The sequence below is a fragment of the Anoplopoma fimbria genome, chromosome 6 (genome assembly GCF_027596085.1).
Source record: "Anoplopoma fimbria isolate UVic2021 breed Golden Eagle Sablefish chromosome 6, Afim_UVic_2022, whole genome shotgun sequence".
Taxonomy (NCBI): Eukaryota; Metazoa; Chordata; class Actinopteri; order Perciformes; family Anoplopomatidae; genus Anoplopoma; species Anoplopoma fimbria.
This window is the reverse complement of record NC_072454.1, coordinates 10,819,452-10,834,774: the sequence shown is the minus strand read 5'-3', so window position 1 is coordinate 10,834,774 and position 15,323 is coordinate 10,819,452. Positions and strand designations below refer to the sequence as shown.

At 39.1% G+C, this 15,323-nt stretch overlaps 2 protein-coding genes across 2 annotated transcripts; one reads left to right on the top strand and one right to left on the bottom strand.

The window, feature by feature from the left end:
* Positions 1-639: 639 nt before the first annotated feature.
* LOC129092794 (max-interacting protein 1-like) lies at positions 640-8,277 on the top strand. The gene is made up of 6 exons (XM_054600816.1): positions 640-1,014; positions 2,151-2,253; positions 2,572-2,601; positions 3,987-4,101; positions 6,658-6,829; positions 6,933-8,277. Exons 1-6 carry the CDS (start codon positions 786-788, stop codon positions 7,094-7,096), a joined length of 813 nt encoding a protein of 270 aa, XP_054456791.1. The 5' UTR covers positions 640-785; the 3' UTR covers positions 7,097-8,277.
* A 962-nt stretch (positions 8,278-9,239) lies between these two features.
* Positions 9,240-13,821, bottom strand: smndc1 (survival motor neuron domain containing 1). Its single transcript, XM_054600817.1, has 6 exons — positions 13,664-13,821; positions 13,250-13,369; positions 12,022-12,164; positions 11,262-11,423; positions 10,215-10,368; positions 9,240-9,844 (listed from the first exon to the last, which is right to left on the bottom strand). Exons 2-6 carry the CDS (start codon positions 13,367-13,369, stop codon positions 9,707-9,709), a joined length of 717 nt encoding a protein of 238 aa, XP_054456792.1. The 5' UTR covers positions 13,664-13,821; the 3' UTR covers positions 9,240-9,706.
* Positions 13,822-15,323: the final 1,502 nt, after the last annotated feature.

The window sequence follows — 15,323 nt, the reverse complement described above, 5'->3', positions numbered from 1 at the left end:
TCAATGTTATCTTAGAAAAACTTTAAAGATTAGGAAAGCATGGTTACTTTCACTATCATGTAAAATTTTGTGGAACTGAAGCAGCCCCGAGCAGATGGGCTCTGTTCATTCTGACATTAACCATAATCTCACTGGTTTATTACTCTCTTGTTATCTCTATGGGAGTTTAGATTGCTTTAGATCTGGAGAAGTACACAACACACCTGGAGAAGCTGAGGGGAAAACTAGAAACTTCAAAAAAGAAAGATAAGGGGAAAAAATAGGAGTATCTAAAACAATTAACCTCAAACTACCTCTGAAATCATATTAATATGTGGCAAAAACACTAAAGACCACACAAGACAGAATCCCTTTCCCTATGTCTTCAATATCCAAAAGTCTGTTCACATGCATTCAGGAAAAAAAATGTATGCAAAAGCTAGGCATCTCTTATTGCTCATAATTATTTGGTTAGACATAAAGCTGCGTCGCTACAAATGAAAGCAGGCATTATACATGTTATTTGTTACTCTCCTGCAGTATTGATAATGAGGATTTATTATGGCACAGTTGACAATGAATGCAATGTGCATGCGTTAGTGGGAGGGATTATCCACCAAGTAGGGCAAGTGGCTGAGGCTAAGGACTGCAATTCCATCGAGCCTAGTTCATTTCAGTCCTCGGCTCAGTGCACAGTGACGGGACAAGGAGAGCAATTTCACCGCTGCCTATTTGTCAAAGCCCCCCCAACTAAAACAAAAAAAAAAACCGAAAAAAAAAAAAAAACACAGAGCCTAAAGTGAAAAATGGTAAAGTACATGCGACAGCACAGCGAGCTGAAACCCGAAGAGGTTCTGTCGGAGTCTGATGCGTCCATGGACCAGCAAGATTTCGGAGAATTGTCCGACTATTCTTTCAGCGACGTTTTATACTCCAAATGTTCCGCAATGGACCAAATCGGCACTTTCATGAAGAACGTGCAAGTGCTGCTCGATGCGGCGAATTACATAGAAAATACCGAGAAGAGCAACGGAAGTAAGTAAACACGGGCAGCAGGGGGATATTAACACGTAATGCGCCGAGCAGACAACAATAGAGGCTGAAGGCGACAAAAGACGCGCAGCGGACAGATGAGCTGGCCGACCGGCAGCCGGTGATAGTTTCACCTGCTACTGGAGGGGGGGAAGAAATGTAGTTTAATCGACCTTACACTTGCAAGATATCATCAATTCATACTAGGTCGTGTATATGTCTATTTTTTTTTTTCATTCAGAAAGAAATTGCATCGCCAGAGACTAGATTATAATGCAAAACTAGCCTTCAGCTAAATTATCTTCTGCTCCCATTAAAACTGCATTTTTTTTTAATTCATTTTTTTTTATTTGCCGACAATGGGGGCAGCTTTGCTGAGTAATCACAATTCATTTATTATTTAAAATAGGCTTGCATAAGTGCACATTTAGGTTCTATTTCATGTTGCCTAGTTATTTATGATTTCCTGTGTAATCTTTCTTTCTTTCTTAGTCGATTGAAGCTCCTTTTCTGGCTTATTCCATTTAAATATCGCATTCTCTGGAAAAAAAAATATATCAAACTCAAGGAACCTCTCCCCAAAACAAACTGCGGGTTAGAGTTGATTTCTTCTCAACATTTTCAGATCCAGAGCCCACCTATCATTTGCAGAAGCAGCTGCTGCTTCCTTGTATGTGTTGTTCACATGGTTTCCACATGGAACAAATTGTAAAGTTCTCATTGGTCGGCACACATGTTCCCAGAGCAAGAGTCACGGGAGACAGCCAATCACACGCAGGTTCACGTCTGACGTCGCATGTTACTGGGAAGGAAAGGCTCATGGGAACTGTAGGCGTTTTTTTAAAGTAACACTAAGAACTAGACTAGAAGTGTGTGTTGTAAAAACCATAATGCATGCATGTATTTATTAACATTTTAATAAGAAGGGGTTGTTTTTCTATTACGCTGAAATGTAATTATTTTAGTTTAATTCCATTGATGTGTTGCCACTGGCCACACATTTAAATGTAATTTGGAATTCAGGTCAATTAAGGTCACATCCGTAATGCAAATCTAAGCCCTCGTGAAGCCTTTTGCTTGTAGCACATTTGCAGAAACTGTATTATATTTTTAATCTCCTTGATCTTTTTCATCACCAGAATGTGAGCATGGTTATGCTTCAACATACTCTGCCACCGAGACTGCACACCAACAGAAACAGCGTAAATTCAAGAACAGGAAATTGGACAATATTCACAATAGGTAGGCGTATGTCTTGCAAATGGTCCTCTAATTAAGCAAAATATAGTAGATGTGAATGTTGTGTTTTGCTTCATTTATGTATGGATTACAAAATACGTTTAAAATGCTGCCTGATAGACAATAGTGAAATTATTCTTAACATTTAATATAATCAGTTTTTAGCATGATAGTTTAGCATGATAACTGCACCATTGCAGCATTAGTTTTTTTTTTACAACATTTGGATTTGGTTTGTACTTATAGATTCTAGTATATGTTGTATTTTGCATCATTAAGGCTTGTATAACAGTTTTCTTTATGTATGTATGGTTTCAACAGGTCGGCACACAATGAACTGGAAAAAAATAGGTGAGTAAAACAAGATGTCATGTGCATGTTCATGAGAAAGAACAGTCAGTACTGAAAGATGAAGACTACTCTCAGGAATATTAAGAGACATGGACACAATGAAAATAGTGAAATGTTATGACCGGTTAGTCATCTTAAATTTCCATTTCTATCTTACTCCAATTACATATTGTTATATATGCATAGCAAGTGATGTGCAAATGCCATACAGACAAAGGAGAGAAAGACAGACTTGAACCTGCTTTAGTAAATGAGGTACACAGGGAGTCTATCTCAAAAACCAGCTGTCTGAAAATGGAGCTTCAAGCTGATAAACCACAAGCTTTCTCTACCCACGCCATGTTTGCATATCTTGGTGCATACCATTTCAAAATGAGATGCACTGCAGGCCTATAAATCAGCTTATTATCATCACAGGACTTTCAAAAAAAAAAAAAAAAAATCTTCAACAACTTGGAAATTCACCTATTGTGTATGATGACAGTGTAAAATAAAAGGGAGGTGTCATACAGCCGGAGTAGCAGCACCGTTCCTAGAGGACATGCAGACATTTCCCCAGTCAGCAAATGGGAACTGTCTGTTTCCAGACAACAGGGCTCCTTCCTGAGAGAGTCTCAGCTGCATATCTAACAGTAGCTTGCTAAGCTACGGCTACAGCATGAGGCAGCCACTGCTTTGAGCAGAACACATTTATCCTATAATGAAATGCCCAGTCAATCCTCAAAAGCAAGCAATGAGTGTGAAAGTCGTGGTTTGAGAGATGCACTAAGGGATGAGGAAAAAATGACATCTTCAAGAGCAAGGCTTATTTCATATTGGGCTATTTCATATCACAAAATGGTGGCTAATGCAGAGAGAAGAGCTGACATCACAACTTGACCTACATTTCACGACATTATTTGAAAGGAGAGTGAGTGTCCTTTGCCAGTTTCTGCATCCACAGGCCCAGAGGCCTCATTGGATCAGAAACAGTACAAGCTGACCTCAGCAGCTTTTAAATATGGGGACAGACCGATCCATACGTAATTGCAAAAGAGTAGAATGGTGTGGCTAACTAGCAAAATGGATAAACAGATAAATCAAGTGCCTAAATATATCTTGACTGTTACATTGCTCATCACACATGGATTAATGTTAGCCTATCAGAATGAGAATTGATCAGGACCAATCAAATAGAGCTTTGCCATAACTTCTCCAACACAAATCAAATAGGATAAGGAGGAAATATTATAATGTAACTTAATCACAATCAGTGTAGAGGACAATTATACATTAGTCTGGAAATTCATCATTTTGTCATGAATAATTGTTTTATAATGCACATTACTCTATGCATGCTAACTCTTAAGATAAATGACCTGTCTCTTTTGCGTCTCCTCCCACAGACGAGCACATCTCCGCCTGTGTTTGGAGAGGTTGAAGTCCCTCATCCCTCTGGGACCAGACTGCAGTCGGCACACCACACTAGGACTGCTAAACAAGGCCAAAGCACATATCAAGGTGTGGTAGCCCCTGTAGTATTGTACCACCATGGGATAAAGGGACAAATTCTGTAAATGTGTGTGCTCAATATTAATAACGTAAACATATTTAAATACTGTTCCCACTGCTATAGTTAACTCTTTTTCACTCTTCAGTAAAAAAAAAAGTCGGCATATTGAGAGCAAATATAGCTCTGCAGTACCGCAGAGTATGGATTTGATGTACAAGGGGAGACATCTAGCACCCATTTGATCCCTATGTGTGACCGAATGTGAATCCATAGTGATGGTTTACAAAAGTCTTACTAGTCAATAAGACTGATCCTGTTTTTTCAACATGGTATTTTAGTCTCTAAACTCTAACTCTTGGTGGCCGTCAGACTCTGGTCTCTTCTCGAGGTACAAGTGGCTGCGATACTTAACTGTCCATCCAGCTTTATCACAGCGCAGCGCTATCTCTCTACAAATGCTGCGCAATATTAAGCCTGAAATCCACTTGAACTTTGAAATTCCACACATTGCTAGGTGCGATAGTTCAACAAAGATATAACGGCGCTCCTGTACGTTTTGTAGTCATAGTCAGCACCGCATAAACACCAGGAAAAATGTAAAAGGCTTGATTTTTAACCTCTTCTTTGCTCTTTTTGGGTCAGTTGCATGTCTACTATAAAGGTTAAGGCAGCACACACATGATTAATGGCAAGCTGATACAATTTCGGAACTTAACTCACACTAGGCGTGGTCAATGAGCTATTGACTATGTACAGCAAAAGAGAAGTTAGGGTTTTTTTTCATGGCAATTACACACAATCAGAATAACTAGATGAACTGCACTTTAAGAAACTATGGCCTTAGCAACAGGGCATTATGGTTGCTGCTTGGTTATTTAACTTTTCTTCCCCTTTGAACAAATCTCCCTTTGGCTGTTGCCAGGACTGCCTTTTGTAGGGTTCAGATTCTTGTTAAGTGTTTGATTAGATCACGTGTCTTTCACACTGCAGGATAATGTGAATAGTACAATGACTCTACACTTTGCTTCCTTTGTGGCTAAAGTATAAGCCCAGATGCAAGTTTCTTGGAGGAAAATATTGGATTTTCTTGAGTCCAGTCTGTGTAGGCTCCAGCAGTAGGAAGTGTTTGAGGGATGATCGAGGGCTGCAATATGAAAGCAATCCTGGCAACAGTGTGTGGGAGATTATTACAGTGGGGGGTAATGGATAAAGTACCTGCTGTATGAAGTCAACTATTGACTTTGGCCTGTATAAAGTCCAGGAAATGTGGCCGCTGAATGCTGCTTGGTTTTATTTTTGGAACCAGAGGTTGTGTGAGTAAAAGGGTGGAGCAGGTGCAGGCAGGATGAAGCTCAGGGCTGCAGGCTGCAAAAACTAAAAGACAAACACCCTGCATTGTGCGACAGGAAAAGCATGAATTAGTGCTACTCTGACTTGTATCACTCTACCAAACTCCATTCACATGTGACTGCATTTTCACATGGTAAACGTACAAGCCCCTTCAAATGAAAAGATCTCCCGTATGGTACAGTGATTTAGAGAACCTACATGGCTGGAGGTGAAGAAAGACCAAGCACGGCAGCTGATACAATTTAGCATGTGGCACTTGGAAAAACTACATTGTCTTTTTGCATTGAATTTCAGAAAAAATATCCCAAATCAAATCAAATTCATTTTTCAAAAATCATATCTCTTTCTCAACCTATAATCAGTCTTTATTTGTGTTGTTATATCCAGCTGTACAAACGCCACTACAGAGGCATTCAATCAATAACTTTTTATTCCTTGTATGTGTAACATACTTGCTAATAAACAGCTTCTGATTCTGAAGGTTTTTTTTCCCCACCAGCAGCAAATCTTGCTCAACAACTGGCTCGCATACAAAATGTTAGTACTTATTACTATGCTACTATTGTAGCATACATGAGTTGTTTATTTATAGCACGATCAGATGTGATGATCGGTGTGAAGTGATTGGATTACAATGTTCGTAGTGCCTCTTCAGGGCTTTGGTTATTTGTTAGCTTGTTAGACATATTTAAGTGAGGCGGTCTGTGTGTGTTGTTTGAAATGAACCAAAAAAATCAAGCTTGAACAATTGAATAAGAGCTAAGAAGGCAAAAAAATGCCAGACGCAGGGCAGGATGACCTTTATGTTCATTTCTCAACCCATGAAGCAATTACTCTGCCTTTTGCATCCAGTCATATTTCACTCATATCCAACTCACACAGAGACACCAGCTACTCCTCTAGAGTCCCACCAAGCAAATATCAGTCCTTGTGTGTTGAATATTTCAGTAGAAGGCACAGGGGGCGTCACATTTGACTACTTATGTATTAACATCACTTCACTGCGCTGAAGACAAGCTCATCATCCCCTCATGCATAGAGTATGTTAATCATGAGGAACATCTAGAGCGAGGTAGTCATAACGGCGTGATTCAACGCTAGATAATTCGTGTAAAACACCAAATGTGGCACTTGGGATCCGCAGACACTGATCTGTTTGATAATGTCAACATAACAACACAATTAGAACAACACTGCTTTTCCCTCTTATTCAGAAACTTGAAGAGATGGATCGGAGAAGTTTGCACCAGCTGGAGACCTTAGAGAGGGAACAGAGGCACCTGCAGAGGCAGCTATCCCAGCTGCAGCCCCACGGAGACAGGGAGAGGGTCCGCACGGTCAGCCAGGGATCCCACATAGACTCTGACCGCTCAGAGTCTGACAGAGGTCAGAGTCTTAATCAGAGCCTTCATCCAAGAGCACTTTTTAGCATCTTTTTCAAATATTTGGACTAATCTGTATTAATTTGCGTTTTTGGTTTTTTGTGCAGAGGAGATCGAAGTTGATGTAGAAAGCACTGAGTTCTCCCATGGAGAAATGGACAGTGTAAGCACCAGTGGTACAAGCGACCTGGACGACCACAGCAGCCGGCAGAGCTCAGCCAGCGACGAGGGCTACTCCACATGCAGCCTAAAACTGGCCTTCTCTGCTTGAGGCAGCCGCACTATGTGTTTACTTCAGCTGCAGTCCTTTAATGGCTCTTACCTTTTAAAGTACCAGCCGACAGCTCCGTTCTCCCTTTGCAGTTTAGGTTAAACCAGCCTCAATCCCACCTTTACCCGAAAAATGAAACGTCTACTCCCCCCCCCGAAAACCAGCCTTAAGTTCAACTCAGTATAAGCCAATAGGCTCCTCTACATCAGTCTGAAACATCTTACCCAACAGCCTCAAATTGAACAACTCTGGCAATATACAGTTTCTCCATTTTCAGAGTTAACTTAACCAGTCACCTGAATGTCCCCTAACCCGTTACCAGCTTGAATCAACCAAACCTGCACTAAATACTGACCCTGTAGAGGACCCATGCACCAGTGTCCCGACACTGAAGGGTCAACCCTACCTTTAGTCAAGTTGACCCTCCGAAACCAGCAAAAACACTAAAAACCCAATACCAGCTAGAAGCTCACCATTGTGAACGTTTGCTCCATTTGCCTTGTAATAACATTGCCCTTTCTCTCTGGATGATATATCCAGATGGCACTTCTTGACAGCGTACAAGCCAGTGGCAAGGGCTACAATGTCTGCATTCCAAAATGTTTATTACACCCCTAGACCCTCTTCTTTAAGACCCACACCAATCGCTGATCCATGTGGCGTCCCTTTCTCTTGACTGATATACAGTTGTATCCAAACTACCTTGTTATTCTAATTTATTTTGCATATGATTATAGTATTTATTTTTTGGTATATTTAATTTTACTGTAGCTAGGTATTTGGTCATGCTTGAAAGAGAAAAACTGTTAGTTTTCTTCATATTGTTTTAAAAAAAAAAAAAAAAAGATAGTTTACCAAGTGACTTGACATGAAATTAACCCCAACTGAAGCATTTGCTGTGCTGAAGGTTTCAATTCACTCATTAAGCTTTAGTCTCTTTACATCGTGCGCGATCTCAATTTTATTTAGACAGCAATAAGCTGTCCCGCACTTGTCCAAGCACAAGGCTGAAAGCAATAAAGCGTCTACTTTTATCACATCTGAAATGTTGTGTTTTAGCGCTCTATTCTGTCCGTCCAACACCAAATTGCAGTTTGCTAGTTTACCACTTGCCCCAGTAGTGGCATCGGTTTTAATATTCAGTAGGTAAAATGATTGTAATTGATTTAAAAAAAAAAAAAAAAAAAAAAAGCTATGGTGCATGTGTATTGAATGTAGCTATCATGTTGTAATGTACTTTGGATTGACAAGTCTTAAAAACAATGTCTGTAGCATGAACAACATAAACACTACAGAATACCAATTTTGATTTATACTTCAATGTTTAATACTGTATTGTTTATGTATTGTAGCATATAAACAACACGTTCAATTCCTTGACATTTTGGAGACTTCCCATAAATAATTATATGTATTTTGGACACAGAATTGCACTGCTGACCTGTTAAAATCCATGAAACCAAATAAGACATCTCAATATGACCATTCTAAAGCATTTTTCTGGTCCAAGTCCTAAGAAGATCACCACCAAATTGTGTCTTAACATGGGTATATGACTCTTGCACAAAGTTCCTCGTTACAGGTCTCCCCCCACCCCCAACCCCCAAACCTGTTCGGGAATCTATAAAATGCACTATGAAAAAGACTTTTGTTCAGGAAGTATGTCAAAGCACACCCCAGAATGTTTCTCTTGTGCTTAATCAGCCATCCAAGGTGACTTTTTTGCAAAACATGCTGCTGGTCCCCTGCTAGTACTCTTACAGTTCCTGATAACTGTCCCTGGAATCTTAATAAACCTCTACCGCCCAGGCATAAATAATGTTGTCTCTTTTTTTGTACACCTGCCATCAATAATCAAATTTCCTACTTAGGTCTCTTATATAAGACTGACAAGTATCACAAAAAAATAATCACGTCTGTAGCTAACACTGTTCATGAAGCCTCCTAAACTAACAAAGTCAAACAAAAAAACTTTTGTAAATTATATGGGGAAGAGGATGGTATCAACAGTTGCAAAAATGCTGATAGATTCATTACTAATCCTACAAGTCTTTACTGCCACCTACAGGAGCTGACAGAGCAGCAATGAAGTTAAGCATGTTAAAACAGACAAAATGAGGTGGAAGCAATAATCTTAAAAAAATTGAAAACAAAACAATGTTTATTTCACTGTTATATACACATATTAAAACGAAAAACTCAGCCATGTCAAATAAAGACCATAATTGACGTTCAGACTCCCCCAAAATGGGTCAGTGTTTAAAAACCAGCTTCAAATTTACAAACCAAATCCGGGGTGTATATTTAGACTCATCTTAGCAGGCATTCGGCCTAGGTGGAACCTGGACACAAACGTCAAACTCTACAGCTTTAGCTACAACACCACTTCCTGTGTTGATAACTGGTAACTTTGATCCAAGCCCCCCTCCCCGTTTGGATTTGTTGTTGTTGTACCTACATAATATATAAGAAAACTACATCAATATTTCAAACAATGGCGCGCAAGCAATTCCATTCTTTACTGGGGTAACACGAATCTCGTATAAACACAATGGAAATGCACCGATACAGCTGGTATACAGTGGGTTATTATACACAGAATATAGCAGGTCATTGTGGCATTAGATGTCTGACATTGTATTTTGACGTGTCATGGTACTGGGTCATTGGCTTGTCTGCAATACCACATGTTCCAACTCCCACCTTCCCATTGACGCTTTCTGGAGAGGCAAATATGCTCCTTTTTACCTAGACAAAAAAAAAATAAAAAAAAGTTTTCATTATTGATTCAAAATATATACAAATGGATTGTTGAATAACTTTTACAATATAGAATACACACACACCAACACACAACCACATGGCTGAAATGACAAAAATCCTACTCTGATGTCTGCCAACATTCAGGTTTTTTTAAATCAAATATTATATAATATTGATTAGAATATGAATGTGAATTTACACTTTAGCTTGACTTTTTTTAAACCAAATTTGTAAATTTTGATGCTAGACAGCGGAAGGAAGGAGACATCTTCAGTAAATAATCATTGTCCACAGCACCATGGGTTATCCAACACTCTTTAATAAATTCAGGCCTCTATGGAAAAAATATTTATACCTGTCCTTTCTTGTTCTTTGAGTAGGCTTTGTTGTTGAACGTTTGCCACTTTGACTTTTGTTCCTCCCTCTCTTGCTCCAGTTCCTTCATCCTCAGGACCTTCTTCTGGGCTTTTTTCTTCTTGTACTCTCTCTGCTCGGCTATCTGCTCTTTCCTAGAAAGAAAGACAGACAAGGAGAAACGTATATAAATCCTGTATACGATGTTCAAATACAATGACAAAACATGATACAACAAATATGAAATAATAACCTTAGTGAGTCCAACATACAGTATAACGGATGAAAACTGGTTATTGGCACCAAATAACCATGAACAAAATATATGCAGCTATAGTTCTGTACACTGAACTACTGAATGTTAACTGTTACTGTTGTTGAGACCTATGCTAAAAGAGCACACACGAGGGGTTTCATCACTTAGTATATGCATATAAATTGTCTTTCTTTGTGTAGAAAGATGAAACAGAGTGCCCATATTTAAAAATCAGACAAGACGAAAAGTAAACCAAATGTATCTTTGGGATTCTAGGGGAAGCAATGGTTAACAAAGCTAGTTGTTAAAGACGTTTGCACAATTCTGAAGCTGTGTTGCGAAATTGTCAACCCAAAGTTCACAGAATATGAAACAGATTTTGGCGGATGGTTAAAGAGCTGTTTCCAGAATCCCATTAATGATTTACTGCTAAAATATCAAGTTTATCCAACAATCAAAAATCAGCATGTGATTTATTTGATCCAGGCCTGGAGATTTTTCATATGTTTATATGAAAGGGAAAACTGCCAATCATCTACTGTGCAGCTACATCTTGAACATAAAACTGAACCCACATCATTACATGGCAATCTGTAGACGGCCCAGTAAAGAGTTTACTGAATAACACTCCACGCTAGGGTGCTCATTTTCTTGAATTACAATTTTAAAAGGGTGACTGTACAGTATAATGTGAAGCTCTATAGTTTCCTTTAATGTTTAATAAGCAGGATGAAAGCAAAGGTTTATGTATGCACATGAAGTGAGTGAGACACACAAGTGTTTGGTTCATACTTTGATTTTGGCTTGAGACTCCCATCCTCGTTGGAACGTTTCCCCTCCTCTACTGCTTTGAGGTTCTGCAGAGGAATCACTTCGGCATTCCCGTAGCCAGCGAAGGTCACGGCTGCAGTGCCGTTCTCCCGGTCTATCTCCTCAATCTCAGCCTCATACACCCTGTCAAAGAATCACGTCTGTAAGCAGGTGAGTATGAGCAAAATACTCAAGCTCTACTTAACAAGCAATGTTTAAACCAATATATCATACTCATGATAACTGAAACTGTGCAACATGTGACTATTGGATATTCTTTCTAGAACAATTTACCACAGGTATATACACATTTCTCATATTCCGGACTTTAGCTCGCCTTAAATATAAACATTTATCAAACTAAAATGACAGCTGCTTGTCTTTGCACTTGTTTTGGGCAATGCATTGAGGGGCAAAAACACATGCTGCAAGTCTTTTTCTCCTTTAAGCAGACTTCATTCCTAGAGTATGTTGTAGGCCTTATTGTCTAGGGCAAATATATAACATTTACAGCTTGGGATTGAAAAAAATCCTAGCCAATCTCAGGCTAAATTGTGCTCTACTTAAATTCATGCCTTTGTGGTGAAAAGTTGTTCCTAGTAGGTCAAATAGGAACATTTGAATGACCAAAACCTTATACATTTAACCAATACTCAAATAAAACTGAAAAACTCAAATGGTAGTGCTAGAAGGCATACAGTAGAATATATTATTTTTGTGAGAAGAGGCTGGTGATACTCACTGTCCGTCCTGATTCCAAACAGCCAAACAGCTGTCCCCAACTTTCCAGCCATGCTTCAGGGGTACAGTGTCTGAGCCATTGGTACTGGAAGAACTTTCAGTGGGCTGTGAGGTCAGGAGGTCTTTTGTCAAATCAATGACTTCCTGAAGAAGAAATGAAATCAAATGATCATGGAAAGCATAGGCAAGTTTCCCCCTCTGTAAAGGTTTGTTATCAAAAGTGACAATGGAAAGAGGTGGGAATGAGTTATTTTCTGTTATTTGGCCTTCTTTAAATAAAGCACTGTGGGGAGCTCTTGTGACATGCTTCACTGTTCAGGGTTAGCAAACTAGACAGATCATTTGGTGCTTTAATGCTTATCTTTTCATTGACACCATGTAAACATAAAGTAAATGTCTTAAAACTCTAAATACAAATGAAAAATATATTTCCAAATCATCTTTGCTTGTTAATGATAACCTATATTCTATATTTCACAATACTAGAACGTCATCCTGCAAACGGATGCAAAGAGAGGCCCTAAAATTAATTTGACATTTTTAAAAATGTTTTTAATAGTTCAATATGTACATATCATCTATCAATATAAATGTATTCCACTGTGCAATTGCAATATTCTGTATAATATCAACAGTTCATATTTCATATCTGCAATAATGAAAACGCCATCACTAGTCCGATTATGTCTTATTTTAGTTAATGAGTTTACTCATTTCATATACATACAATGTTTCTTGTTGTTGTTGTCTTTCCCCTTTACTGCTATAATACTGCAAATGTTCCCGCATATATATATATATATATATATATTCGACATGCTGTAGATACAATATATAGTCATCTTTACATGTACAAAATGTACATAATCAGCCATTCTATGTATGTACACTCAGTACGTATTTCTTTGCAACTAACAGAAGAGTGGGATGTTTGTTTCTTACTTTTTTTATGTAGAATTAATTAAGATTTATATTTGCAGCTATTTTCCCACTTCTTGTGTACATAACAGTTCAGTCTATTTTTAACTATAAGTCTAACTTTGTTGTTTTCATCTCTAGGGCTATTATTCAGCACTGGGTTCAGTAGTGGTTAAATGCAATGATGAGATAATCAGCTGCTGATCAATCACAAATCATTACAGCCTTTCCTTCCTTCTTCACGAATCCTGCAATGAAAAATACACGAATTCAATGCAAAAGACACTTCAATGCATCACATTCACACAAACCTGTAAGTCTTTCTGCAGTTTAAGGAGGTCTTCATTCTCTTGGTCGGTAGATAGAGCTACCTCTACCTGCTGCAGCTGGGCTTTGTAGCTGCTCAGCTGTTTCATCAAGTCGTCCGACATCTGTGTGTTGACAAAAAAAGTAGAGCATTTAGCATTTAGCAAGTATGAGAAGCTAAAGTTTAACACATCACATCGTAAATGAGCAATAATATAAATCACACAATATTAGAAACCTGGGCTGCTATAGATCTCACGTTAAAGGGGAAAACGTGACATGACGTGAGGTCACAACATCACGTTAGCATAATGCTAAGCAGGCTAGCAGTATCAGACGGCCTGTTTCGTCGACGGCGGCTAACGTCAATGCTAGCAGCAGCGGTGGGGATACGAGACGGGGGTCGTTGTGAATCTTACCTCGGTATAAATGCTCTTGACCGAAAAATACAGCAGGCATCCAAATGTAAAAAAAAATCGACTATTTGCCAAACCGACGGGCTGAAAAGACAACAGTACGCGTTCCTTCCTGCCGTACACAAATACCCAACCGGAAGTCCGCGAATGGCGTTCTCGCGATAACAAGCGAGATCACGCCGCGTACAAAGAGGAGAGGCTCGCGAGCGTCCCAAGCGGCACCATGGATGAGAGAGAGAGAGAGAGAGAGAGAGAGAGAGAGAGAGAGAGAGAGAGAGAGAGAAGATAAGATAAGATAAGATAAGATAATCCTTTATTAGTCCCGCAGCGGGGAAATTTGCAGACTTACAACAGCGCAGAGTAAAGTGCACACAAGAGACATAGCAGAAGAAGACAAGCTAAAAATAAAAATAAAAATAAAAATAAAAAATAAAAATAAAATAAAAAAATAAAAAATAAATAAAATGAAAAATAAAATAAAACAAGTATTATAAATAAGCAATAAAAAAAACAGTAGAAAAAACAACAATAACTGAAATACTATATTTACAGACAGAGAAAAAAAAGAGAACTACTAGTCAACAACTATTTCAACTACTTTTAACTTTTTTAACCATTATTAAGCAAAGTTCAACTGTGCAAATGTATTGCACAGGTTTATCTTGTCATGTGCATTATGTTATTATTACAGTCATGTGCATGTGGTTTGTTGGGTATTCAAGAGAACTTGTGGTGCAACCTGACAGCAGCAGGAAAGAAGGACCTGCGGTACCTCTCCTTCACACACCGGGGGTGAAGCAGCCGGTGGCTGAAGGAGCTGCACAGAGCTGCCAGGGTGTCCTGCATGGGGTGGGAGGTGTTGTTCATCAGGGATGACAGCTTGGCCATCATCCTCCTGTCTCCCACCACCTCCACCGTATAGACAGAGAGAGAGAGAGAGAGAGAGAGAGAGAGAGAGAGAGTATTTGACTTCTGGAGGGATACTGAACTACTTGATTCTGCTAGGATAGACTAAGTATATTGTTTTTTGCTTTCTTAAAATTGATCTTAAATTGTACCAAGCCTGCTAAAAAGGGTTAGTGTCTGATGCTGATTCTGTTGTCTCTGCTGTTCTGACATTCTTGTAATCAGGAAGTGTTTGATGCTGATTCTGTTGTTCTGCTGTCCCTGTAATCAGGAACTGCTCTGAGAGGTGTGCTTTAGTTTCAATAGGCCAATTGTCCTCTTAACTGCTAGGGGGAGTGGCTTACACATCTCAAGGATATATATACTCAGACCACACAAACCTTTCACTCCAGTGTATTTGACTTCTGGAGGGATACTGAACTACTTGATTCTGCTAGGATAGACTAAGTATATTGTTTTTTGCTTTCTTAAAATTGATCTTAAACTGTACCAAGCCTGCTAGAAAGGGTTAGTGTCTGATGCTGATTCTGTTGTCTCTGCTGTTCTGACATTCTTGTAACCAGGAAGTGTTTGATGCTGATTCTGTTGTCTCTGCTGTTCTGACATTCTTGTAATCAGGAAGTGTTTGATGACCCTGCTGTTCTGACATTCTTGTAATCAGTCCGGGTTTCTGACATTCTTGTAACCAGGAAGTGTTTGATGCTGATTCTGTTGACACCAGAACAACCTCTTGGACCCCCACCAGTCCGGGTTCAAG